General features: G+C 39.3%; 1 protein-coding gene across 1 annotated transcript in view; it reads right to left on the reverse strand.

Moving 5' to 3' along the window:
- Positions 1–551: 551 nt before the first annotated feature.
- Positions 552–27475, reverse strand: part of SAMD5 (sterile alpha motif domain containing 5) — a 67195-nt gene continuing 40271 nt past the window's right edge. Inside the window, exon 2 of the mRNA XM_033235131.1 lies at positions 552–6178. Coding sequence (XP_033091022.1) covers positions 6116–6178 — 63 coding nt within the window. The 3' untranslated portion in view covers positions 552–6115. The remainder of the gene's footprint in view (positions 6179–27475) is intronic.

Below are 27475 nucleotides of genomic sequence, written 5' to 3' on the forward strand. Positions count from 1 at the left end.
AACTGCTGACTGTGTTAAGCATGCACAGTAGTTAGTCCATTTGCCAAAGGTCCTGAAGCCAGAAAGTAGTAAGGCTGGGATTCAAATCCAGTACTCTGTGTCTAATGACCACTGAAATACTGCTTATCTGGAGGTGAATCACAACACATTCCAGGTGATGGAGATTCAGGGGCTGCGGGAACCACAGCAGAAACACAGGTACAGAAACTCCATACACGGCCCCTGTTACCACCCGACAGCCCCCACCATCCCATCTCCCACCGTGGTGAGCTGCCATGACTGGCACAGAATCATACAAGAGAAGCCTACAACATACTACTATGTAACAACCATACCAAAGAATCCCAGCTCATAAAATGGATTTATTTCACTTTGGTGTGCAGTGTGGGAAGAGCCACTTTTTTCTTTCTTTCCAGTTAGAACTCTGATTTTCCATGCTGACCATAATGCTATAGTACCATAAACATTTACATATTGTCAATTTAAACAATGCACAAACTCCACCACATTCATCAAAATGTGGAAGATGACAAAAGAGGCCAAGGCGGAACCGCTGTGAAAGCCGTAACATTTATTGAAGAGCGGACATATGTTTGCAAATCACCGTGTGCATGGGCGTACATTACATGGTTCATAATGTTGTTCCAATTAGGCTTTTCATAGTGCCTTCTCATACCATCCTTTTAAAAAATAATAATAACTGAAAGGAAAAAGAAAGTGTCAGTTGCAATTACATTTACAAAACCAAACTGCTGCTTTCAATTAGAGTGAATCTGTGCTTGGCTACTCAGATATACACATGTAGATTTTCCAAGGCCCATGCACACACTTCTGTAGGGGCAGAAATTTTCTATGAACAATGGCTTTAATAACCCAAATAGTATCTCTAAACACTGACAAGCTTGGGGAACAGGACAACAACTGCAATGAACAATACAATTTCTAACATTTGTCCCAGTCAACATACCACTTTGTCCTGGAGATATTTAACACAGCATTTCATTTTTGGAATGATAAGGGATAATTCATCTAATTAAGGGTATTATAGAGAATATACCTATAAAAGACCTTTCCCATCTTAAATAATATTTAGAAAGTAGATTTATTGTAGATTTGCTTCCTTTTGGTCGGGTGGAAGAAATTTTGGCAAAATTGTTAAGAAAAAAATACTGCTTAGCTCTAAACATGGAATTTAGCCTCTCATTTTCCTCTGTTAAAAGGTATCTCTCAACTGCAGTAATAAAAAATAACACTTAATTTCCAGGAGTTTAAACAATTTTTAAAAATTATCTATTTGATAAGTAGAAAAGTTATGTTCTTCATTTTTTCTTTTCTTTCTTTTTTTAGACAGAGTCTCACTCACTCTGTTGCCCAGGTTGGAGTGCAGTGGCGCGTTCTCAGCTCACTGCAACCTCCACCTCCTGGGTTCAAGCCATTCTCCTGCCTTAGTAGCTGGGATTACAGCACACGCCACCACACCCAGCTAATTTTGTTGTATTTTTAGTAGACACAGGGTTTCACCATGTTGGCCAGGCTGGTCTCAAACTCCTCACCTCAAATCATCTGCCCACCCCGGCCTCCCAAAGTGGTGGAATTACAGGCGGGAGCCACCGTGCCCCACCATTTTTTTCTGAAGTACCTACCATTATTTTTTCCCTTTAAGCCTTTTATGGAAATATCTAAAATAGTAGTGATTAATGATCATGGACTAGAAAGTTATTTATCTCCTCAGAGATTAATAATGTAAAGCTGAAGATGATTTTTTAATCAAAGATTCTGATAGTGTAAAATATCTGATGTAGGAATATGTAATTGATGACAACTGAGGGAGTTAATAAGAGTAAAATTAGAAAACTCTAAAAGAGAAAGCCTAATGGATTTGCTCTGCTCTGCATAATTTGTTTGGTTTAATAAAGTAACTATGTGTGCATCTATATGGCTTTACTCTAAGCACAAGATGTCAGTTGATATAAAAAATTCCTAACACTTTGTACTCGGTCTGAGAATTGGCAGTGTAGGATCAGACTTTCATTTATTTCTCTTATTCATTCCTAGATGCAATGTTCCACCCTTTATGCCTTATTTGCCTTGAAAATTCAGAACTCTTCCACCTGCCTGAACCTATTTTGATACCTAATTGAATATTACATATAAGAATCTATATAAAGCAAATGTTTTGTCCAAGCATTTTAATTACGTTAACTTGTTTTTTTGTTATTTTTCAACCCCCGTGCAAGTGAGCTGTTAACAATACTCAGGCTCTTACAAAAGAAAAATTCAGACATGCTCATATCAATTTTCAAGCAGGTGCTTTCCAGTCCTTGGTACACTTGGTTTTTCTTTTCATAGAAAAGAGTTTGCCAATCCACCATCATCTGCTTTGTGTCTTGGCTGGATTCTTCCCAGAAGATGCTACCAGGGAATAGCCCATTTGCACTCCTAATTTGTAAATCAGTCATAAAATCAGAGGAAAATATACATATGCCACTCACTCATTTGTACATCAAATTTGTCCATCTGAAGCTGCCATAAAAAGAAGAAAGCTAATGAAATACCTTCATATCTGTCTATGTGCCTATTTCCCCAGACTTGAAACTGCCGTCCTTTATGAATTTGCTGTTTTGTTTTGTTTTGTCTTGTTTCGAGATGGGGTCTTGCTCTTTTGCCCAGGATGGAGTGTTATTGTTTCCCTAAATCAAATTCTTTTCATTCAATCAATAAACATTTACTGAACTGCTATGATGAGTCGGTACTGTAGCCATTTTTATCCTTCCTTAGAGAAATCAAAGGGGACTTATTCAGTGGGTTTCAGGCAATGATAAGGAAATGTCAATTTATGTGTGAGTTTTCTAGTCAGCTTTAAGGTAGTCTCTTCTACATAAGAAGTAATAAGACAACTGAGAATAAAGAAGGGAAGGGAGAGAGGCAGTCAGCACCTGCTACATGCCTAGCACTGAGCCAAGGACTGTATGTGGGTGTAAAACTCTTAAGCCTCTTAAGAACTATAGAGGTATTTATTTTTCCCATTTTACAGACAAGGGAAAAGAAGCTTTAATGAGTTTCATAACTGCTCAAGATGATTCCCCAAGCTACAGTATAGCTTACATCCTTAACAGATTCACCACAGGAAAATACTACTGGAATAATTTTAGAATTTAAACTAAGACTTGAGTAACTCCGAAGTGCAGACTCAATGCTTATTGTTGTCATTGTTTATTGCATAACAACAAGATGCTACAAATACCTCTGAACTGAGAAACTGCTTGAATGCTCCAGGTTGAGAAACTACTATCTTTTGTTGCTATAAATTCAGTTTTTCCCACAATTACTGGTTCGGCTCCCACATGGGTAAGGAAAGAGCCCTTAACATTATGCCTTCACTATGCCAAGAAATCTTTCATGTGAATAAAATCATAAAATCTTTTTTTACCTCCCTAAATTTTAAGATGAACTAAAGAAAATTTTGTTATGACCCTCCAAACTCCTCAATATTATCAAGTAAAAGTCTGTAATTAGTCTCTTTTAATGCTCTAGGAAATGCAAATCAAGACAATACTCTAGTTTTTATAACATATTTATTCTTAGTCAATTGCTGCTTCTTTTATATTCAAAAGTTAAATATATTATTGGTGTTTAGATAAAAACAAAAAAACACTGAAAAAAATACTCCTCCTAAGACTAATTGTCTCCAGATACAATTTACTGTAAAAATAATTCCTTTCCCTTCTATTTTACCTCTTACCTCATCTTGATTTTAATGCAAAGGAATTCATGGGCATCCTTCAATACTTCTCGCTTATTTGAAAGTTTTCTTCCCCTAGCTTTAACTAAGATGTCTTTTAAAAATCCACTGGCTTTTTTGCTGACTGTGACTCTTACTTTAAGTAGAGCATTGTTATTTTTAAATTCTAACAGCAGACACAGAAAGGTTTAAACTTGGCAAATTAATTGAAGTTAGATATTACTCAAATAAAAAATAAAACTTGAAATGACCAAGGAACCCTTTTTCCATTGCAGTAGATTGCCTCATAATGCCCACAGTGAAAGTAACAGATTTTTCAAAACTTACGTTCTTTCTAGCAAAGTTCAACAAGTGCATGCAAATGTACATCTGTGAAATAAATCAGCCACAGACGCAACACCTGGAAATGAGGTCAAACAGGAAGCCATTTGTTATCACAATAAATTATATCTGTAATCTATACAGACTCCCCTACCACTTAAAAGAATTTATCTTAGGAATTTTAAAGACCCTAGTTCATTTGAAAAAAAAAAAAAAAGATGAAAGGTTAACTGGAATATAATCCTTATGAAACTACAAGCTTTTGTATAGTTTAAGGACAACCTATACATTCTTTTAAAATTTAATTTCCTTACATTTGTATATAATAATGAGACTGATTTTACTCGTGCCTGAATTAACCTATAGAAATAGCTAAACTATTTAAACTTCAGATTTTTAAAGCAGTATTGTATTAAAATTGCCCTTAGAAACCTAATATCCCTCTTAATTGCCTATCTATTCTTAGGAACCAAAATGGACCAAGAAAAAGTGAATGTAAGTTCCTTTTCCTTTGAGAGTTTCTTATTCTTCTTACCATGACAATGCTGATAGGAACTTACATCTTGTACGTACTTCTAAGTAGTAGATTCCGTAATGCAGTACTACTTGGGAGCTCTCAAAAATTGACAGCCTCAGGAGCCTGCTGCATGTCAACATCTTTTGCCATGGCTTCTTTCAACTAAGTTTTTGGTCCCATCAACATGGTTGCATTTTCTAAGCAGAAAATAAAACTACCAGCATCCAGGCCAGGTGTGGTGGCTCACGCCTGTAATCCCAGCATTACTGGAGGCCAAAGTGGGTGGATCACTTGAGGCCAGGAGTTTGAGACCAGCCTGGCCAACATGGTGAAACCCCGTCTCTACTAAAAATACAAAAAAATTAGCTGAGTGTGGTGGTACGTGCCTATAATCCCAGCTACCAAGAGGCTGAGGCAGGAGAATTCCTTAAATCTGGGAGGCAAAGGTTGCAGTGAGCCAAGATCGTGCCACTGCACTCCAGCCTGGGTGACAGAGCAACTCTGTCTCAAAAAAACAAAAAAATAAAATAAAAAAACTACGAGCATCCAAACACAAGAACAATAAGAATTAGAAAAATTCTAGATTCATCTTAATTTCCTCCCCCCACCGCAATCTATTCTCTTTTTTGGCCGTAGTTCTACAGGACTCCTCAGGCCACTGCCACTGCCCACCTCCTGGCCTCCACAGGCCTGAAGTCAGAAGCCTGAAGAGCAAGGTGGGATAAAGCACTGCAGCTCAGAATGGGCTGTGGTCTGTGACCCTGGCAGTCTCCATAGAGTGCAAGAAACTAGCTATGAAGTAAAATAGCTGGCTCTTGCTTGATACATGTCAGAGCAAGACACTTTTATTAGTCCTAATACTAAACCCCAGCCAGATTAAATTTAAAAAGAGAAGTTAGAAGAAATTGTCTTCCCTTGGTAATGTTCCTTAATTCATCAGCTTTATCATTGTACCAATATACAAAATAACTATATAAAAGCACCTTAAAATAAGAATTCCTTCACCAAACTATTCTACGTAGAATTATATATCTTATCTTATGAAAACATGGTCCTATATGAAATGAAGTAGAATGTATGCTAGAATATAAAAATTAAAGCTACTGTTCTCAAATTAAAAGCAAAATTGGAAATAATATAATTACTACTTAATATCAGAAATCTACCTTTTTGTTATATTGTACTTAAAGTAAGTTATGACTCAAATGCCTTAGCCAACCTCATCTGTTTTCATTACGAATGGAAGGGAGAATGCCAAGAAATGCATAGGACTGTATCTCATAATGATATCTTCTTAAAAAATGAACTCAGTACTTCTTTATGCGTGATAGTTCACTTCCTTATTTCTAGCTGCTATAAGCCAGTTACCCAGTTTACTAAGTTGATTATTCCAGAAATTGTCCAAGCAAAAAGTTAAGCTGATGAGTATTTCCAGGGTCATCATCCATTTCCCTTTTTGAAAGAAGGTTCTAAATATGCCCTTTTCCAGTCTTCAGGCACCTCATCAGTCCTCCACGAGGTCTCAAAAATGATATCTAGCGGTTCTGTGATGACTTCGGCCAATTCATTAAGTACTCTAGGATGCCAGCCATTGGGACCTGTGGATTTGAACATATCTGGGTTATTGAAGTTCTCCTTTACCCATTCTTCCCCTAGTCCATCGTGGATTTCTGCTCCTATTTTTAAGTCATACTTGTCTCTTTCTGCTTACCACATGGACTTTTGAAGAACAGTCCTAAGAGTTTTTGCTTGTTATCTATCAATTTTCTCTTTCAAGCTAATTAACAAAGAATGTATTTTATCCTTGTCAAGCCTATATTTTGTTTAAAAAGGTCTACTTTATTTCCCTTTTATGTTCCTTCTAAGCGGTGGAAACTTAAAAAAAAAAAAGGTTAGATAAAATATACCTTATAATAGTTCATCCTAAGTCACACTACTCAGTACTACATGTTAGCAACGTTAGTACTACAGCAACAGTCAATACATTGTGAGACATTCCAAAGGCAACCTATCTCATGCTGGAAGAGCACTTATCTATTAAGCTTGTAGCTGCAAGTGCTAACTCGAAATGCATCTTCCAAAGTAAAAATGATTCACAATCATATTTAATCATTATCATCTGTATGTATAAACAGTAACTTTTTCACATAGGCATATAAAAACCATAGTTGTATGTGAGCTGGAAAGAGGTTAATTAAGTATTTCTTACAAAGCAGCAACCTAGTCGAATTCATTTGCTGTGTGGTCTTTGCCATCAAAGTTCTTGGGTTTATATTACACTAATTATCTCCAAGCTCTGATAGTTGTTGACAGTTTTAACCCCTTCATTGTCACAATTATCCCTCTGAAATTGAAAAGCAGCAGTAGATTACATTGCACTGCCCATCTGTCAGGGCTCTGCTGTGTGCCCCCAATCCCTTGACAGATCTAGATGGACAAACAAGAGGAAGAAAAGGAAAGTTGGAAGGAAGAAGAAGGATGCCTGAGTCTTTCCTGGGAATTTTGTGCTGCTTAGATCCAACCACTTGCTTATTGAATTGGAAAACTATTGGAAAAGGTTAAATCAATTTTGTTCTCCTTTCTTTAGTTTTGCTTTTCTAGTCTCTATCTCTCCAACCTCTCCAAGCCCAAAAAATAAAAATCATATTGCAGACATCATCAAGACTCTTTAAAAGAAGAATTCTGTACATTTCTATAGGGAACAACAATTTGTTGTAGCACCTGCCATTTTCACCCCTGCTCAAACAGCCACCTGCTGACGGCAATATGTTAGCTAATATGTCATTATTAATTAGTTTGGGTGGCACCATCAGGCAATCACATCTAAATAGATGGAAAGTATTACTATCCAGGCTCGCGAAGTTTCTTTCTCCAGAGAATCAAGCTATTTTGCTGTAATACTAACGACATGTTACCACTAATTAATATATTCAAATAGTCGCCAAAATAAACCCATATCCAACCCAACATCTCTATTAAACATCAGCTCTTGTTATAAACTGCAAAAAAAGTAATCTTCAACCTATCTGAACAAACCAAGTTGTTGGGCTTTTGCGGGGAGGGAGGAGGAGTGAGGGAAAATTCTGTAGAGAAGGGAAGTTACCTGAATATAAAGAAGGTAACACTTTTTTTTTTTTGAGATGGAGTCTCGTTTTGTCACCCAGGCTGGAGTACAGTAGTGCGATCTCGGCTCACTGCAAGCTCCGCCTCCTGGGTTCACGCTATTCTCCTGCCTCAGCCTCCCAAGTAGCTGGGACTACAGGCGTCCGCCACCACGCCTGGCTAATTTTTTGTATTTTTAGTAAAGACAGTGTTTCACCGTATTAGCCAGGATGGTCTCGATCTCCTGACCTTGTGATCCACCCTCCTCGGCCTCCCAAAGTGCTGGGATTACAGGCGTGAGCCATTGTGCCTGGCCAACACTTTGGTTTTTAATGCTCTAATAAATGAATACATAAAAGGCGTTAACACCAAAAATTGCATTTACTATAGAGTACAAGAAAACTAGCTATTTGTGTCAGAAAAAAATTCCAGGAAAAGCCTTAGGTTATAGCGTTAGGGGTCACTCAGATGGCAGCAAGACTACTTCCAGGAAAAGAAAAGGCCACGGAGGGAGTCCGCTGTATCTTGAGGACATTCTCATTATAATGCAAGATTCCATGTCTGCCCCATGTTCAATAGACTTCTGCCTGAAGTCAGAGACATGATCCTGCCTACCTTCAAAGGTCACTTTGCTCTAGAAACATAGAAAAACAAAGAAAATGCCTTTGGACAGATTATCATCTAGCAAGCAAAGACACCCTGCCTATTAAACTCATCGAACGGTGTGAACCATGAAGTCATTTCACAAATCTAGTGTCAAACTAACAGCCTCCGAAACCTCTCATGCCTTTGGTTCCACAAAAACAAATCACATTCATTAGACAAGTCCAGCCTTGCAATCTGCTATTTTTCATTCTTTGGGGGAGAGGGTGAGGGGCAGATGAACAGGATTTCCACAATGGGTCATGGAGAGTTTCAAGACGTGAGAGCAGTCACAGAGAACAATAATTAGTGGAGCACATGTTGCTTCATGACCATAGGACACGTCGGTGATTTCCGTGTGCCAAATGCGCCTTCATTCTTTTCTGGCTAATCACATTGTGGCACTCCAGAGGCTGGTCTTGATAGATCTCTCTTTGAGTGGAACAGAAATGAACAGTTTTAAAATTCTGACAAGCTTGAAGGAGGTAACTGCTGAAGATAACTCTTACAGACAAATATGCATTTCACAGAGCTATTCCCATACGTATCACACATTTCTCATATTTCATTTTCCCCCTAAATTCTCAGGCACACCGCTATGAAGAAAATAAAAGTTCTTTTTTCACTCCACCAAGAAAAATAATCTAGTCACATGTGTTCACAGTCTTCTTTCTCGGTTATCATACTAGGTTGACTTAAAAATCATGAAAGGCGGCCGGGCGCGGTGGCTCAAGCCTGTAATCCCAGCACTTTGGGAGGCTGAGGCGGGCGGATCACGAGGTCAGGAGATCGAGACCATCCTGGCTAACACGGTGAAACCCCATCTCTACTAAAAAAATACAAAAAACTAGCCGGGCGAGGTGGCGGGCGCCTGTAGTCCCAGCTACTCGGGAGGCTGAGGCAGGAGAATGGCGTAAACCCGGGAGGCAGTGCTTGCAGTGAGCTGAGATCTGGCCACTGCACTCCAGCCTGGGTGGCAGAGCGAGACTCCGTCTCAAAAAAAAAAAAAAAAAAAAAAAAAAAACATGAAAGGCATTGATCCCTTCTTAAAATTCATGAAAGCTGGCTGGGCACAGTGGCTCACGCCTGTAATCCCAGCACTTTGGGAGGCCGAGGCGGGCAGATCACAAGGTAAGACAGGAGACTGAGACCATCCTGGCCAAAATGGCGAAACCCTGTCTCTACTAAAAATACAAAAATTAGCTGGGCGTGGTGGCGTGTGCCTGTAGTCCCAGCTACTCAGGAAGCTGAGGCAGGAAAATCACTTGAACCTGGGAGCTGGAGATTGTAGTGAGCCGAGATCGTGCCACTGCACTCCAGCCTGGCGAAAAAGTAAGACTCCATCTCAAAAATAAATAAATAAATAAACAAATAAATAAATAAATAAATTCATGAAAGCCAGCCACTGCAGGAATACCAAGTTATATTTTGGTGTCTTAACACCCCTAACGTTTTTCCTTTTTAAAGATAAGCTTTTGTTACTGTTGTTTTTTAAAGTGATTGCCAGAAGTTTCTTTGTAGTGTGCCAAATTATTATCTCCCTATTTCTAGGAGAACACTGCTAAAATGTTTACATCACAGTTGGTCTATTCTCCCCCTTTGACTTTGAGATCACTCTCAATCAGGGAGTTTTTACATTCAAGCCACCCAAACCTAATTCTTGGGTTGTGACTTTCTCAGTTTCATTTGTTCTAGGCTTTTACAGGGTTTGAGGGGCCCTTCATTTCAGAGGCTAAGCAGTTCTCCTATGCCAAATCTCCTATCAGTGTTAGAATTCTAATCTGAGAAGCAGGGAGAGGCAGTTAAAGTTATTTAATGAATAAAGAAACTATTATCCTATGGTTAAAAATTAAGATTTATGAGATTGCATTTTTTTCTCAGTTGATTACTCTGATTTTTAACTGACTTCAAGTCTGTTACTCTTTTTAGCTTGTGATTTTCCCCCTAATTAAAGGCAATCAGAGTGATATGCAGGCTAAACACCATTCAGAAGTCATTTCTCTATTGTGACATTATTCTGAAGGATGTAGCTCAATTGCAGCTGTAGAACCAGTTGACACACATTTTCCATATTTGGTTGCTGAAGAAATATAACCGGTGACTGTATATTAATAGTATGTGAAATTTGCATACAATTTGGGAGACAACTGTGTAACAAAAAAATTGATGATGGTAGGATTGCTGCTTTCCATCCTTCTGGGTAACACAGGGGCACTAAGCAGAGTCTTTGGGTGGTTGGTGACAAGACACAAGATTTTTTGACCTCATGACAGAACTCAACTTCAGTTTTCCAACATTCAGCTATGTCACACTGGCTATTACTATAGGACCAAGAAAGGTGGGAATCTGTGTGGAGAGAGGACAGTTAAATACAGCCTCACTGTAACTGTAAATTTCTCCAAGGACAAAACCCCCACATTTTACATTTGTTCATATCTCCTATAGGAGCATTATATGTAATGTCAGCCACTACTACTGCTGATTGATTGAATAATCCCTACTATAATTTTCACCAAAATTTTTCACTAAACTAAATTCCTTTTAGAAAAGTTTAGTCTAGAAAGTCAGATAGTCTTTATTGCCTATACAATAAAGAAAACATGATCAACGTATGTTCACAGAGCCCATATGTGTCTTAACGATCATCTTTCCTCTAAGCATCTCCTCTTCGGCTTCTACACTGGGGAAGGCTCAGGCTGGATCCCGAACCCCAGAGGACTGAAGGATGCAATGTTAGGTTATACAAATAGCTGGCATACACATGTGTCCCAATATGCTCTTTTTCTATTTAAAGATAAGTCTTCTAGGGTACATTTTCTAAGATTCTATAGAAGAGAAAAATGTTTGGCCTACTCCAAAATGATTCACATTATGATCTACATGTATTTTCTTTTTTTTTAATTTTTTTTCCGATTTTAGAAGCAAATATTCAAATGCCATCCTAATTATAAACTCTTCTCACTGTCCTGTCTTCATCAGAGGTGTGTCCTTGGTAAGTGAAGTAATTTTCTCTACTTCCCAGAGAAAAATTCAGGGCTTCTCGCTGCCTCTTCAGGGAAGTTGTAACCTTCATTCAGGACTTTTTTGCAGCTTTCAGCAAATGGAAAGTATAGTAGAGAGGCTGGCTGGACATTTTCCTATGGCTTTTTCTTCAGGAAGAAACTATCAGAGACAAATTCAGAGTTTAAAAAACAAAGCCTCTTTGTTTATGCTATCCTGGGGCATTAACCTATTTTATAATTTTTCCAACTGCATAGCTATGCAAATTCCCTACTTTCTTAAAAGTACTTTGCTGTACCCATCACTGACACTTCTGAGAATGCCAACTTCCTACACAAAAGAACAACCCACAGGGCTGTGGTCTGCAGGCGGCAGCTCCCAGAGACAGCTGCTTCTGAGGCTAGCGCCGCCTTCCCGCCTGGAGTCAGGGACATGCCTTATCTCAGTCAGGAAGAAATGACTGGGACTCTAACTGTTGGGAATTTTGTACTGTCCTTTCAACCATTGTTTAATAATTAACAGCTGATCACAACAAGAAGCGGGGGCAAGGTCACCACTCTTTCAAGAAGTTCAAATAGAACGATTAAGGAGGTATTTGGTAGTTGGAAAGGACAGTGATTTTAAGAACAAAGAGGGAGCTTGGGCATATTTACACATGGAGCAGAAGGATTCCATGGAGACAGACTAAATGCAAAAAACAAAGGGATAATTATGAACCATAATTATCACTTGGGTCGGAGTAGATAAGGAGGGAGTTAGTCTTAAAGGGGAGAGGGGTAATTACCCCTCATCGAAATCAGAAGGAATGAAGACAGATGGGTCAGTGGGCCCACACATTTGGAAGTCAGTGGGAGAAGGAGGGAGGGCGGGAGTGTGCTGTGGACCACTTCTCAGTTCTGATGGGCCAAGGCTACCTGCAGAAGAGCCCATGAGAGGGGTAAGGGCAGAGTTTCTAGGAGGACAAGGGAGAGATTTGAAAATAGCCACCAAGAGAACTGTGACAGGAAATCAATTTGACAGCTGAGGGCAGGTTTAGATTGGATTGACTGGAATCACAGTGATCAGTGCCTTTAGATTTTTCCTCTGTCTTGTGATTCAGGTCCTCCAAATACCATCCAAAATGTGATCAAGACACAGGCTTTATAATTACGCAACACAAGCCCAGAACAGAAATAGCCATCAATACTGGAGTGTGCTGAATGCCCGTGTCTGGCCTCTGCTGCAGTTCTTTAAAATATGGTGGGTCTTTGGATACAATATTTCTGTTGCCTGGCTCTCACCAGGCTCCTGGGCTGCTCACTTAAGGTTCTCATTCTCTCTCTCCTTCTGCCTCCCTCTCTCATCAACCTACTCCACAGGAAAATCATCTATTATTGTATACTAATTGTCTTTGAAATCACCATTAACATTAATCTGCTAACTCATACTTCAGTTATCACCAATATAATTGCCATGACAGTGTGCTTATAGAACATACTATGATTATTATTACCTGCCTGCCCCAGCAACAGCAGCAAACGGCTGGTAACATTTACTGTGTGAACTCCCTCTGTGCCTACCTCCCAGGGACTGTGATGAGAATGTACACTTTTACATAATCACCTTTACTTCTTACCACAAGCCAATGTGATGGTGATCCTAGATTCAACTTTATAAATGAAGAATCTGAGGCTTTAAAGTGTAGACAACCCGCCAGGGTCAAACTGCTAATCAGTGGCAGGGTGGTTCTGTGCAACAGCAAAGCTCACTTTATTAAAACTACTTCTATGCTCTCCAATCATTTTTTATTGGGAAACTGTAATGGTTGAATAGCATCCCCCTGCCAAAATTCACATCCACCTGGAAGCTCAGAATGTGACCTTATTTGGAAATAGAGTCTCTGCAGATGTTCTTAGTTAAGGATCTCGAGATGAAATCATCCTGGATTTAGGGTGGGCCCTGAATCCAATCCCTGGTGCTCTCATAAGGAAAGGAGAGGAGAGGACACAGGGACACACCAACAAGGGGCCAGGTGAAAGTGGAAGCAGAGAGTGGAGTGGTGCAGCCACGAGCCAAGGAATGCCAGAAGCCACCGGAAGCTGGAAAAGACAAGGAAAGTCTCCCCTAGAGGCTCTGGAGGCAGCATGGCCTTGCTGACACCTTGATTTCAGACTTCCGGCTGTGACCTGTGAGAAAACAAACTTCTGTTGTTTGTTGGTGTTATTTTGTTACAGAAGCCCTAGAAAACATGGGCTCCTTTGCAGGAAACACAGAATTTTAAATGCCATTAGAAATATTTTTTAATCCCTTAATTGCTTTTGGTGATGGATACAAAGGTGATTTTAGACAAAAGTTATTTTATTTTTATTCAGAATATAAAATGTTATGCATGAGGCTTAGTTATATTTAATGTCATAATGAAAAAGCTTGATTTTTTTCTATTCAATAAATGATGCAAACTGTTTAAATTATGTATGAAAAATATGATTTGTTAAAATACATAAGAGTAAACTATATGTTTATATGTTGACTCCATGTATATTAATACACAGACTGAGATTTAACTATTGGTTACAGCATCAAAAATAGAAAATAGTCAACATATAGAACTACTATTTTTCTTTTGCTCAAAATATCCACAGGTTTATTTATTATTTACTTGAATATTTGTGACTTACTTTAAATTGCAAGACAAGAAAGAAGGTTTTAGTGGCCACTTCCAAGCATTGCTCTAAAAATAACATACCATCGTTGTAGATATAATTTATTTCTGATAAATTAAAATTGAAAATAATTGCCAGTATATTTGTTTTTATACCAGTTATTGAAGAATGAGAGTTTAATGTGTGATATAAGCATACACATGCTCTACAAATGAAAGCTCTACAAAGTTTTCATTTTAAAGATAAAAATATTTAAGTAATTGTCTCTGATGTATTTAAAGACATAATGAAAAGTCACTATTCCCAACCTGGGAAACTTTTTGTAATTTCATGACAGCTCACAAACCTCCATAACAATACTATGTTTCTCAGAAACTTGAGAAACACTGCAATGTTGTATCCCAGCCATTCTCTGGTTTTGGTTCTAAGAGTCATTTGAATTCTTGAAAATTACTGAAGATTCCAAAGAGCTTTTGTTTTATGGGTTATAACTATTGATATGTACTGTATTTTAAATTATAACTGTGAAATATTTAAAATATATATTTAACTCATTTTAAAATAACACTAGTAAATGCATTACATGTGAACACAAATATTTTTATGAAAAATAAACATATATTCTCCCCCAAATTAAGAAGAACGACATTGTTCTACTTTTGTGCATATCTCTGTATGTCTCTTTATATCTCTTTATATTTGATCTGTGGCAATATGTTTTTAATTGAAGTATATGAAGCAAATCTGGCCTCACACAGATGTGTCACTGAAAAAGTAGGGAGTATCTGAACAGACTTTTCAGATAAATAATTGTAGATATTCATTTTAATACCATGGCAAAACTTGACAAGAGATGGTTTCTTAAAAGTCACTTGCCATGTGAAATTTGAAACCATATCAGTCAACTTTTCTTACTGCTTATTAAATTAAAATCTTAGTCAATCTTCTACTTTTAATTGACTTTTTCCATCATACATGATTTTATGGTATCATGTATTGGTCATTTGGGAAATATTCAGTTTCTGAATTATGCAGATCTTCCAAATGTCAACACATATCATTATTCAATATATTTTAAAAATCCCATGTGTTAATATCACCACCCACGGTAGCTTAATCAAAAAAATCTTTAGGCAGTATGAAACTATCAAGGTCACTGGGACAAATATAAGTTTTCTGAAATTCTTGTTCTCACTTGAACATTCACATTTTATCATCAACAACAAATACTGTCAATCATGTTTCTTGAAATATTAGGTTCACTTTAGTTATTTTTTTTTTTTTTTTTTTTTTTCTGATTGCATCGTTAATATATAATATTAACTTTTTTTTTTTTTTCTTTTTTTTTTTTTTTTTATTATACTTTAAGTTCTAGGGTACATGTGCATAACGTTTATATCATGTATAACTCCCCAATGCAATCCCTCCCTCCTCCCCCCTCCCCATGATAGGCCCCAGTGTGTGATGTTCCCCTTCCCGAGTCCATGTGATCTCATTGTTCAGTTCCCACCTATGAGTGAGAACATGCGGTGTTTGGTTTCTCTTCTTGTGATAGTTTGCTAAGAATGATGGTTTCCAGCTGCATCCATGTCCCTACAAAGGACGCAAACTCATCCTTTTTGATGGCTGCATAGTATTCCATGGTGTATATGTGCCACATTTTCTTAATCCAGTCTGTCACAGATGGACATTTGGGTTGATTCCAAGTCTTTGCTATTGTGAATAGTGCCGCAATAAACATACGTGTGCATGTGTCTTTGTAGTAGAGTAATTTATAATCCTTTGGGTATATACCCAGTAGTGGGATGGCTGGGTCATATGGTACATCTAGTTCTAGATCCTTGAGGAATCGCCATACTGTTTTCCATAATGGTTGAACTAGTTTACAATCCCACCAACAGTGTAAAAGTGTTCCTATTTCTCCACATCCTCTCCAACATCTATTGTTTCCTGACTTCTTAATGATTGCCATTCTAACTGGTGTGAGATGGTATCTCACTGTGGTTTTGATTTGCATTTCTCTGATGGCGAGTGATGACGAGCATTTTTTCATGTGTCTGTTGGCTGTATGGATGTCTTCTTTTGAGAAATGTCTGTTCATATCCTTTCCCCACTTTTTGATGGGGTTGTTTGTTTTTTTCTTGTATATTTGTTTGAGTTCTTTGTAGATTCTGGATATTAGCCCTTTGTCAGATGAGTAGGTTGCAAAAATTTTCTCCCATTCTGTAGGTTGCCTGTTCACTCTGATGGTAGTTTCTTTTGCTGTGCAAAAGCTCTTTAGTTTAATGAGATCCCATTTGTCAATTTTGGCTTTTGCTGCCGTTGCTTTTGGTGTTTTAGACATGAAGTCCTTGCCCATGCCTATGTCCTGAATGGTACTACCTAGATTTTCTTCTAGGGTTTTTATGGTATTAGGTCTAACATTTAAGTCTCTAATCCATCTTGAATTAATTTTCGTATAAGGGGTAAGGAAAGGATCCAGTTTCAGCTTTCTACTTGTGGCTAGCCAATTTTCCCAGCACCATTTATTAAATAGGGAATCCTTTCCCCATTTCTTGTTTTTGTCAGGTTTGTCAAAGATCAGATGGCTGTAGATGTGTGGTATTATTTCTGAGGACTCTGTTCTGTTCCACTGGTCTATTTCTCTGTTGTGGTACCAGTACCATGCTGTTTTGGTTACTGTAGCCTTGTAGTATAGTTTGAAGTCAGGTAGCGTGACGCCTCCAGCTTTGTCCTTTTGACCTAGGATTGTCTTGGCAATGCGGGCTCTTTTTTGGTTCCATATGAACTTTAAAGCAGTTTTTTCCAATTCTGTAAAGAAACTCATTGGTAGCTTGATGGGGATGGCATTGAATCTATAAATAACCTTGGGCAGTATGGCCATTTTCACGATATTGATTCTTCCTATCCATGAGCATGGTATGTTCTTCCATTTGTTTGTGTCCTCTTTGATTTCACTGAGCAGTGGTTTGTAGTTCTCCTTGAAGAGGTCCTTTACATCCCTTGTAAGCTGGATTCCTAGGTATTTTATTCTCTTTGAAGCAATTGTGAATGGAAGTTCATTCCTGACTTGGCTCTCTGCTTGTCTGTTACTGGTGTATAAGAATGCTTGTGATTTTTGCACATTAATTTTGTATCCTGAGACTTTGCTGAAGTTGCTTATCAGCTTAAGGAGATTTTGGGCTGAGACGATGGGTTTTTCTAAATATACAATCATGTCATCTGCAAACAGGGACAATTTGACTTCTTCTTTTCCTAACTGGATACCCTTGATTTCTTTCTCTTGCCTGATTGCCCTAGCCAGAACTTCCAACACTATGTTGAATAGGAGTGGTGAGAGAGGGCATCCCTGTCTTGTGCCAGTTTTCAAAGGGAATTTTTCCAGTTTTTGCCCATTCAGTATGATATTAGCTGTGGGTTTGTCGTAAATAGCTCTTATTATTTTGAGGTACGTTCCATCAATACCGAATTTATTGAGCGTTTTTAGCATAAAGGGCTGTTGAATTTTGTCAAAAGCCTTTTCTGCATCTATTGAGATAATCATGTGGTTCTTGTCTTTGGTTCTGTTTATATGCTGGATTACATTTATTGATTTGCGAATGTTGAACCAGCCTTGCATCCCAGGGATGAAGCCCACTTGATCATGGTGGATAAGCTTTTTGATGTGCTGCTGAATCCGGTTTGCCAGTATTTTATTGAGAATTTTTGCATCGATGTTCATCAGGGATATTGGTCTAAAATTCTCTTTTTTTGTTGTGTCTCTGCCAGGCTTTGGTATCAGGATGATGTTGGCCTCATAAAATGAGTTAGGGAGGATTCCCTCTTTTTCTATTGATTGGAATAGTTTCAGAAGGAATGGTACCAGCTCCTCCTTGTACCTCTGGTAGAATTCAGCTGTGAATCCATCTGGTCCTGGACTTTTTTTCGTGGGTAGGCTATTAATTGTTGCCTCAATTTCAGAGCCTGTTATTGGTCTATTCAGGGATTCAACTTCTTCCTGGTTCAGTCTTGGAGAGTGTAAGTGTCCAGGAAATTATCCATTTCTTCTAGATTTTCTAGTCGATTTGCGTAGAGGCATTTATAGTATTCTCTGATGGTTGTTTGTATTTCTGTGGGGTCGGTGGTGATATCCCCTTTATCATTTTTTATTGCGTCTATTTGATTCCTCTCTCTTTTCTTCTTTATTAGTCTTGCTAGCGGTCTGTCAATTTTGTTGATCTTTTCAAAAAACCAACTCCTGGATTCATTGATTTTTTGGAGGGTTTTTTGTGACTCTATCTCCTTCAGTTCTGCTCTGATCTTAGTTATTTCTTGCCTTCTGCTAGCTTTTGAATGTGTTTGCTCTTGCCTCTCTAGTTCTTTTATTGTGATGTTAAAGTGTCAATTTTAGATCTTTCCTGCTTTCTCTTGTGGGCATTTAGTGCTATAAATTTCCCTCTACACACTGCTTTAAATGTGTCCCAGAGATTCTGGTATGTTGTATCTTTGTTCTCATTGGTTTCAAAGAACATCTTTATTTCTGCTTTCATTTCGTTATGTACCCAGTAGTCATTCAGGAGCAGGTTATTCAGTTTCCATGTAGATGAGCGGTTTTGATTGAGTTTCTTAGTCCTGAGTTCTAGTTTGATTGCACTGTGGTCTGAGAGACAGTTTGTTATAATTTCTGTTCTTGTACATTTGCTGAGGAGTGCTTTACTTCCAATTATGTGGTCAATTTTGGAATAAGTGCGATGTGGTGCTGAGAAGAATGTATATTCTGTTGATTTGGGGTGGAGAGTTCTATAGATGTCTATTAGGTCCGCTTGGTGCAGAGATGAGTTCAATTCCTGGATATCCTTGTTAACTTTCTGTCTCGTTGATCTGTCTAATGTTGACAGTGGAGTGTTGAAATCTCCCATTATTATTGTATGGGAGTCTAAGTCTCTTTGTAGGTCTCTAAGGACTTGCTTTATGAATCTGGGTGCTCCTGTATTGGGTGCATATATATTTAGGAGAGTTAGCTCTTCCTGTTGAATTGATCCCTTTACCATTATGTAATGGCCTTCTTTGTCTCTTTTGATCTTTGATGGTTTAAAGTCTGTTTTATCAGAGATTAGGATTGCAACCCCTGCTTTTTTTTGTTCTCCATTTGCTTGGTAGATCTTTCTCCATCCCTTTATTTTGAGCCTATGTATGTCTCTGCATGTGAGATGGGTCTCCTGAATACAGCAGACTGATGGGTCTTGACTCTTTATCCAGTTTGCCAGTCTGTGTCTTTTAATTGGAGCATTTAGTCCATTTACATTTAAGGTTAATATTGTTATGTGTGAACTTGATCCTGTCATTATGATATTAACTGGTTATTTTGCTCATTAGTTGATGCAGTTTCTTCCTAGCCTCGATGGTCTTTACATTTTGGCATGTTTTTGCAATGGCTGGTACCGGTTGTTCCTTTCCATGTTTAGGGCTTCCTTCAGGGTCTCTTGTAAGGCAGGCCTGGTGGTGACAAAATCTCTAAGCATTTGCTTATCTGTAAAGGATTTTCTTTCTCCTTCACTGATGAAACTTAGTTTGGCTGGATATGAAATTCTGGGTTGAAAATTCTTTTCTTTAAGAACGTTGAATATTGGCCCCCACTCTCTTCTGGCTTGTAGAGTTTCTGCCGAGAGATCTGCTGTTAGTCTGATGGGCTTCCCTTTGTGGGTAACCCGACCTTTCTCTCTGGCTGCCCTTAAGATTTTTTCCTTCATTTCAACCTTGGTGAATCTGGCAATTATGTGTCTTGGAGTTGCTCTTCTGGAGGAGTATCTTTGTGGCGTTCTCTGTATTTCCTGAATTTGAATGTTGGCCTGCCCTACTAGGTTGGGGAAGTTCTCCTGGATGATATCCTGAAGAGTGTTTTCCAACTTGGTTCCATTTTCCCCCTCACTTTCAGGCACCCCAATCAGACGTAGATTTGGTCTTTTTACATAATCCCATACTTCTTGCAGGCTTTGTTCATTTCTTTTTCTTCTTTTTTCTTTTGGTTTCTCTTCTCGCTTCATTTCATTCATTTGATCCTCAATCGCTGATACTCTTTCTTCCAGTTGATCGAGTCGGTTACCGAAGCTTGTGCATTTGTCACGTATTTCTCGTGTCATGGTTTTCATCTCTGTCATTTCGTTTATGATCTTCTCTGCATTAATTAGTCTAGCTGTCAATTCTTCCACTTTTTTTTCAAGATTTTTAGTTTCTTTGCGCTGGGTACGTAATTCCTCCTTTAGCTCTGAGAAGTTTGATGGACTGAAGCCTTCTTCTCTCATCTCGTCAAAGTCATTCTCTGACCAGCTTTGATCCGTTGCTGGCGATGGGCTGCGCTCCTTTGCAGGGGGAGATGCGCTCTTATTTTTTGAATTTCCAGCTTTTCTGCCCTGCTTCTTCCCCATCTTTGTGGTTTTATCTGTCTCTGGTCTTTGATGATGGTGACGTACTGATGGGGTTTTGGTATAGGTGTCCTTCCTGTTTGATAGTTTTCCGTCTGACAGTCAGAAGGACTGTCTGTTGGTCTGTTGGAGATTGCTTGAGGTCCACTCCAGACCCTGTTTGCCTGGGTATCAGCAGCAGAGGTTGCCAAAGATAGAATATTGCTGAGCAGCGAGTGTACCTGTCTGATTCTTCCTTTGGAAGTTTCCTCTCAGGGATGACTCCACCCTGTGAGGTGTGGGGTGTCAGACTGCCCCTAGTGGGGGATGTCTCCCAGCTAGGCTACTCAGGGGTCAGGGACCCACCTGAGCAGGCAGTCTGTCCGTTCTCGGATCTCAACCTCCGCGTTGGGAGATCCACGGCTCTCCCCAAAGCTGTCAGACAGAGTCGTTCGCCTCTGCACCGCCCCCGCTGCTTTCCCTATTGGACCTCAGCTGTGGGCTGTCCCCAGAGGTGGAGTCTACAGAGACAGGCAGGTTTCCTTGAGCTGCTGTGAGCTCCACCCAGTTCGAGCTTCCCAGCGGCTTTGTTTACCTACTTAAGCCTCAGCAATGGCGGGCGCCCCTCCCCCAGCCTCGCTGCTGCCTTGCGGATAGATCGCCGCAGACGGCTGTGTTAGCAGTGAGGGAGGCTCCGTGGGCGTGGGACCCTCCCGGCCAGGTGTGGGATATATTCTCCTGGTGTGCCTGTTTCCTTAAAGCGCAGTATTGGGGTGGGAGTTACGCGATTTTCCAGGTGTTATGTGTCTCAGTTCCCCTGGCTAGGAAAACGGATTTCCTTCCCCCTTGCGCTTCCAGGTGAGGCGATGCCTCGCCCTGCTTCAGCTCACGCTGGTCAGGCTGCAGCAGCTGACCAGCACCGATTGTCCGGCACTCCCTAGAGAGATGACCCCAGTACCTCAGTTGAAAATGCAGAAATCACCGGTCTTCTGTGTTACTCGCGCTGGGAGTTGGAGACTGGAGCTGTTCCTATTCGGACATCTTGCTCCCGCTGTAATCCACTTTAGTTATTTTTAAGAAATCTGCGAAATACCCAAGTCGAAATAAGCATGGCTTGTTTCTCAGCTGCTCTTTCAAGTGAAAATGGTGTTACATGGAAGAAGCAGCCAGCTGAGCCAGAAACTCAAACAAGAGTACAAGAGGTTTGCAAGAGGACAAGATTTACATACATGTCCATTTGCGACAGAAGCACTGTATGAGTAGTTCTCATTTTGTCACACAGAATATTCAAAATCATGTACACAAAGGTTGAGATTTAATAAACATTAATTTCTACTGCTTCATCAAGCCTATTTTAAGGAAAAATTGCTTCTTTTGGCAGGTGTATGTGGGTGTGCATATGGGTGAAGAATCCAGTAAGTACTAACACAGTTTGACGCTAACATTTTTATCCGCTGTTGCTTTTGTGCTGCCAGTACAAATGCCCTCCCAGTGAAAAAGGCAAATAACATCACATTATAGTATTGTTATGAAATAATTATTACCTTGCTGACCCCCTGAAAGGGCCTTGGGGACAACACTTTGAGAACTATTGCTCTATACCACGTCTGGATACAAGAAGTCAAGGTAGGTATCACAAAATCAGCATCAAGTGTCAAACCAAGTCGTCAGTCTGAAATAGAATTCTGCCCATTCAAATGATAGCTCCATCCTAGCAATCACTCCACATTCACCCTTCTGGCTCTCATCTGACTTAGCCCGTTCAGGAACTGGGAAGTCTGGAACCTTCCTGCCATTGAGGAAGTCTGGTGAGGGGGTTGCAAAGACGGCTGCTCTGCCTGGAAAAAAACATGGTTCTCTGAAGGACTGTGCTGGCCAGCCTTTTCAATAACAAGAGCTTTTGAAGCGACCCAGCAATTCTGAGTGCAGCCAGTCTGCCATATCAAAATAGCCTGTGGCCTCCTGGCAACGAAGCTCAATTCCCCAAACATTGAAGCCTGGCCTCCACTGGCCATGACCTCACTTGATGAATCGGAAGGGGCAAGGAAGCAAGAAAACAGCCGTCATCCTCTTTAGCAATTCTTTCCCAGGCACATATGCAAGTTGATATGGTTTGGCTGTGTCCCCACCCAAAACTTATCTTAAATTCTAGTTCCCAAAATTCCCCGTGTGGCATGGGAGGGACTCGGCGGAAGGTAATTGAATCATGGAGGCGGTTACCCCCATACTGCTGTTCTCATGATAGCGAGTTCCTGCAAAATCTGAAGGTTTTATAAGGGGCTTTTCCCCCTTTTGCTCAGCACTTCTCCTTACTGCCACCATGTGAAAAAGTACATGTTTGCTTTGCTTTCTGCCATAATTGTAAGTTTCCTGAGGCCTCCCCAGCCCTGCAGATCTGTGAGTCAATTAAAGCTCTTTCCCTTTTGAATCGCCCAGTCTTGAGCAGTTCTTTAAAGCAGTGTGAGAATGGACTAACACACATGTTTAGTGGCAGCCAGAATGAAGGAAGTCCAGGGTACCCGTGCTGTTTTCCATCCCATTACCTCATCTCCAATTTTGGCAGGGCTGAAAAAGAACACTTTCAGACTTCTCAGAAAAAAAAAAAATGTTGTGATGTGGCTTTCAAGTTAGACCATTGCTAACTGCTTTAAAAGAACGGACTTACAAAGTCATCTGAATAACCCTCAAGATGTTGACTTTGTCCAAATGAATTCGGAAAAACGTAAATGGGTGACCTAAAGCAGGAAAATACGTAAATAGGACTGAGTTCTATCATGCATTGGAGACCTTACCCATTCATGCTGGGTGTTATACAGTGACAATTCTTAGGGGAATGTTTAGGAGCAATCCAGATAAAAGGACCTCTCAGCCAACCTTATGGCATGGTGTCCAGAGTGCGTCCAGAGTGGTTGTAGGTATGTGAGTTTGTATGAGAGAAAGAAAGAAACAGAAAGAGAGAAAACAATTTGGAAGTTGGGGGTAGGGAGTGGAGAACACATGAGGCATACTACTTCAAACCAAACCAGCCAGCCTCTAGGTTTTCCCCAGCAGTCATCCCATCCCTTCCTGCCAGGACAGACATGAAGTTCCCTGGGGGAAGCAGGACAGGGCAAAGGATCTGCTCAGACACTGGATTCAAAGTCCAGCTCTGCTATTTCATGGATGGATGGCCTTGGACATATTACCCAACCTAACCACTCTCTGCTTCAGTTCCGCATCTACAAAATGGGAACCACAGTAGTACCTACATTCCAGAGGGTTATCCTAAAGATTAAATGGGCTAATATCTGTAAGACTGTTTAGAACAGGATCTGGCACAGTGGAAGCCTATATACCTGTCTGGATGATTTTTCCAGTACCTGTCCTATATAAAGACATGGAATTATATATCTTAGTTCAATAGCTGAGTGATGTAAACCCACCCCTAAGGAGGCATAGATACTTAGGCACATGTTTAGAACAAAAACATAATGGATGTTCAGCACCATTATTAAGTTAGTCATCCACAAATGTTATTAGAATAAATTATGAATAATGTGTATGCTTTAAGCACTGGTTAGCCATTAACTTTAAAATTTTTCATTTAGCTTTGTGATGCATGCTGTACAGAACATAACTACCATAGTAGATCTCAGCTTGTTAAAGCATAAAGGCCTTTTTAATTGTTTTTAAAAACACAGATGGCCCCTCCGCACCCCTGCCCCACACAGGCGTATGTATGCATGTGCACAAACACATACACAGAGTCACCTTACTGTTAGGCTTTTCTTATATTCCTGCTACCCTTTGATTGAGAAAAAGTACTGCTTTAAAAAGTGGCCAAAAATGTAAGAATACCTTCAAATGTATTTATATAAAACACTATTTATGCAGATGTTCACTGACAATTGTTGGTAACCAAATAGGTTCCAAGAGTTTTGTATTAATTCCTCAAGGGTGTGTGTTCTTTGGATTGGGAGCCACTTTCCCAGGGGAATGGTATCTTCTGAAGTGGAAATTGGGTTCTTAAAGAAAATTCAATTACATTAAAATAAAAATTCATTAACTGAGAAAAAGTTGAACCCCAGAATCCCAACTTCAAATATAACATGCTTGCAGTGGTTAATGTACAACAGGCAAGGGGTCTTTACAGTATTATTTCAAGAAGCAAAAGGCCAACATTTTATATGTCTTCTCTCAGAATAGCTGTATTTCCTCTCCACATAATCTCCCACAGTTAGCCTTAAAACATTTCATTGTTTACTCCTTCAGGAATCTGACTCATTGCAGCAAAGACATTAAACAGCAAAGAACACAGATAATCCCTTGTAGTTTCTGCAGGAACCTCAATTCCAGAGACAAAATAGAAAGGACCCAAATTTCTTGGAATTAATACAGACCCATGGAGACATCCCTGAGCAAGAACATTTTTCAGAAAATTTAAATTCAGATAACAAGGATTTTAGATCCTCTCTCCTGCTGATAGGAGCTTCCTCTGTGTGACATAGAATATAAACCCAAACACTGACTTTTGTTTTTCAGGTTTAAAAGTATTAAATATATATAAATTAAAATGTTAAAGTATATATATATATATATATGAATCACATTTAAGAATAAGGTATCCAATTCTTTTCTTCTGTGCTTTTCATTTGTTTGAGATCAAATAAAAACCTTTCACATTACTGCATTTTACTATTACTTTAAGGGAGTTGTTTTTATTTTAGGACATAATGGGCAAAATCATGCTATTTAACATTACATTATATTCACACATCATGGAAGTTAAATAAAGACACCTTGCTGATTTCTTAATATAGATTCAGCTAAGATTAGTTATGCATCTGCCACCTTAACATTCAGATTGGGGGTAGAAAAAAAAGGCTTAGTTAAAAATCACACTTGCATGGTAAGTGCTTAGAATTTCATGGTTCATTTAAGAGCATCACAATCAAGAACTTAATTATGTTAAAAGAGAATGGTATTTCCTTAACAGCCAAAATTACATTCCCCCTTAATTTCTCTCCTTCACCCCACAAAGTAGATCATTTTCCTTAACCTCTTGTTTTTTGACCTATGAAATAAGGGAGTTAGCTAGATGATTTTAACATTTGGTTCTATTATGCTGTAATTTTATGATTTCTAGGGAATAGGCTGATGAGGAGAAAAAGGGAACAGAGCCCAGACGCAAACGAGAATTTGGCCAATTCAGTTCCTAAACAAAACAATATTTCCCTTGGCACCTAACAACTGAACTGTGCCCCCAGGGCACTGTCAGTGGTCTGAGAACTTGGAGTGGAAGGGCAACAGGTATTATAGAATGGCAGCTCTCCCAACCCCTCTACTGTGTTTTCACACTGAAACTTGTGTCTAACAACATGCTACTCAACAAATCACTGAATGCCAAAAAACATGGATGCCTCCCAATCAAAATCTGTGTGTTATGGCACCAGGATGGACTGAGAACTAATAATGGGAGTGTGTGTGTGTGTGTGTGTGTGTGTGTGTGTATCTAAGAGGCATAAGTGCAGTTTTGTTACATGAATATATTGAGTAGTAGTCAAGTCTGGGCTGTTTTAGTCTCACAGTGACCCCAATAATGTACATTTTTCCCATTAAGTAATTTCTCATCCCTCAACCCCTCCCACCTCACACCCTTTTGAGTCTCCAATGTCTGTTATTTCACATTCTATGTCTATTCATACACATTCTTTAGCCCCCACCTTAAAAGTGAGAACATGCTGTTTTTGACTTTGTTTCTGAATAGTTTAACTTAACATAATGGCCACCAGTTCCATCTATATTGCTGCAAAGGCATAATTTCATTCTTTTATATGGCTGAATGGTATTTCATTGTGTACATATACCACATTTTTTAATCTAGTCATCCATTGATGGATACTTAGATTGATTCCATATCTTTGCTATTGTGAATAGTGTTGCGATAAACATACGAGTTCAGGTATCTTTTAATATAATAATTTATTTTCCTTTGAGTAAATATCCAGTAGTGGCATTGCTGGATCAAATGGTAGTTCTATTTTTAATTATTTAAGAAATCTCTGTACTGTTTTCCATAGAGATTGTACTAATTTACATTCCCACCAAAAGAGTATAAATGTTCCCTTTCCCTTCAGCATGCTATTTTTTGACTTTTTTTATTTTAAGAGAGACAGAGTCTCATTTGTTGCCCTGGCTAGAGTGCAGTGATCATAACTCACTATAACTTCAAACTCCTGGGCTCAAGTGATCCTCCTGCCTTAGCCTCCCCCAGTGTGGGGATCACAGGCATGAGCCACTATGTATGGCCTATTTTTGACTTTTTAATAATAGCCAGTTGATAGAGGATTAATGGAGGAAGGGAGAACTTATTTTTAAATCAGCAAATCTAACAATAACTTCCAGTCTAAGTAGCAAACTGTGTGTTTTGCAAGTTACTATAAATGTACAGTATAATCCTCCATGCTATAGAAGTACATAATTCGCTATGGTGGAGGATAATGTTCAAGTTGGTTCAATTCAAAGAGAGTCTAACTGGTGATGAATCATGTTCTTCCAGTAAATAAAACATGAGGCAAAGCCTCATATATAGACAGTTTATTCAGGTATGTGATCCCAGAGAATAAAAGGAAGGAGAGAGTGAAACAAAGGAAGGAAAGCCCAAAACCATGTGATGTGTGAAGGGGTTGGCCACTTGGAGATGTGTTGCTCCATTATGTAAAATCTTTCCAGGAGCCTTAGGAAATGCATCTCAGAGCTGTGCATGAAAAAAAGAACAAAGAGAGAAACATTTATCCATCACCTTCCATTATCCATTTGTCAAGTTTTGCCTCATGGGCATTAATATCCTTGCACTTCCTGTTCATACATGTATGAGTGCCCAGTCAGCTCCCACGGGAGTACATGACAAAGTTACAGGAACCTCTGGCCTGAAAGCAAGAAGCACAGGCCTAAACCAGTGAGTTGCTAGGGTGCACCTATGTGATGCTGGTTGAAACTTGTGCAGAGCTGTTTGCTCAGCAGTAGCTGCAATACGAATTCAGGCCAAGATGATCTGAATTGGTGCACGCAAGTATCAGGCCACGTGTATCAGTCAGGAGGGGCCAGTTCTGCTGCAGTAACAAATGACTTCACAATTTCAATGGCTTTC

This window comes from Trachypithecus francoisi, unplaced genomic scaffold, assembly GCF_009764315.1.
Source record: "Trachypithecus francoisi isolate TF-2019V2 unplaced genomic scaffold, Tfra_2.0 Lachesis_group15, whole genome shotgun sequence".
NCBI lineage: Eukaryota > Metazoa > Chordata > Mammalia > Primates > Cercopithecidae > Trachypithecus > Trachypithecus francoisi.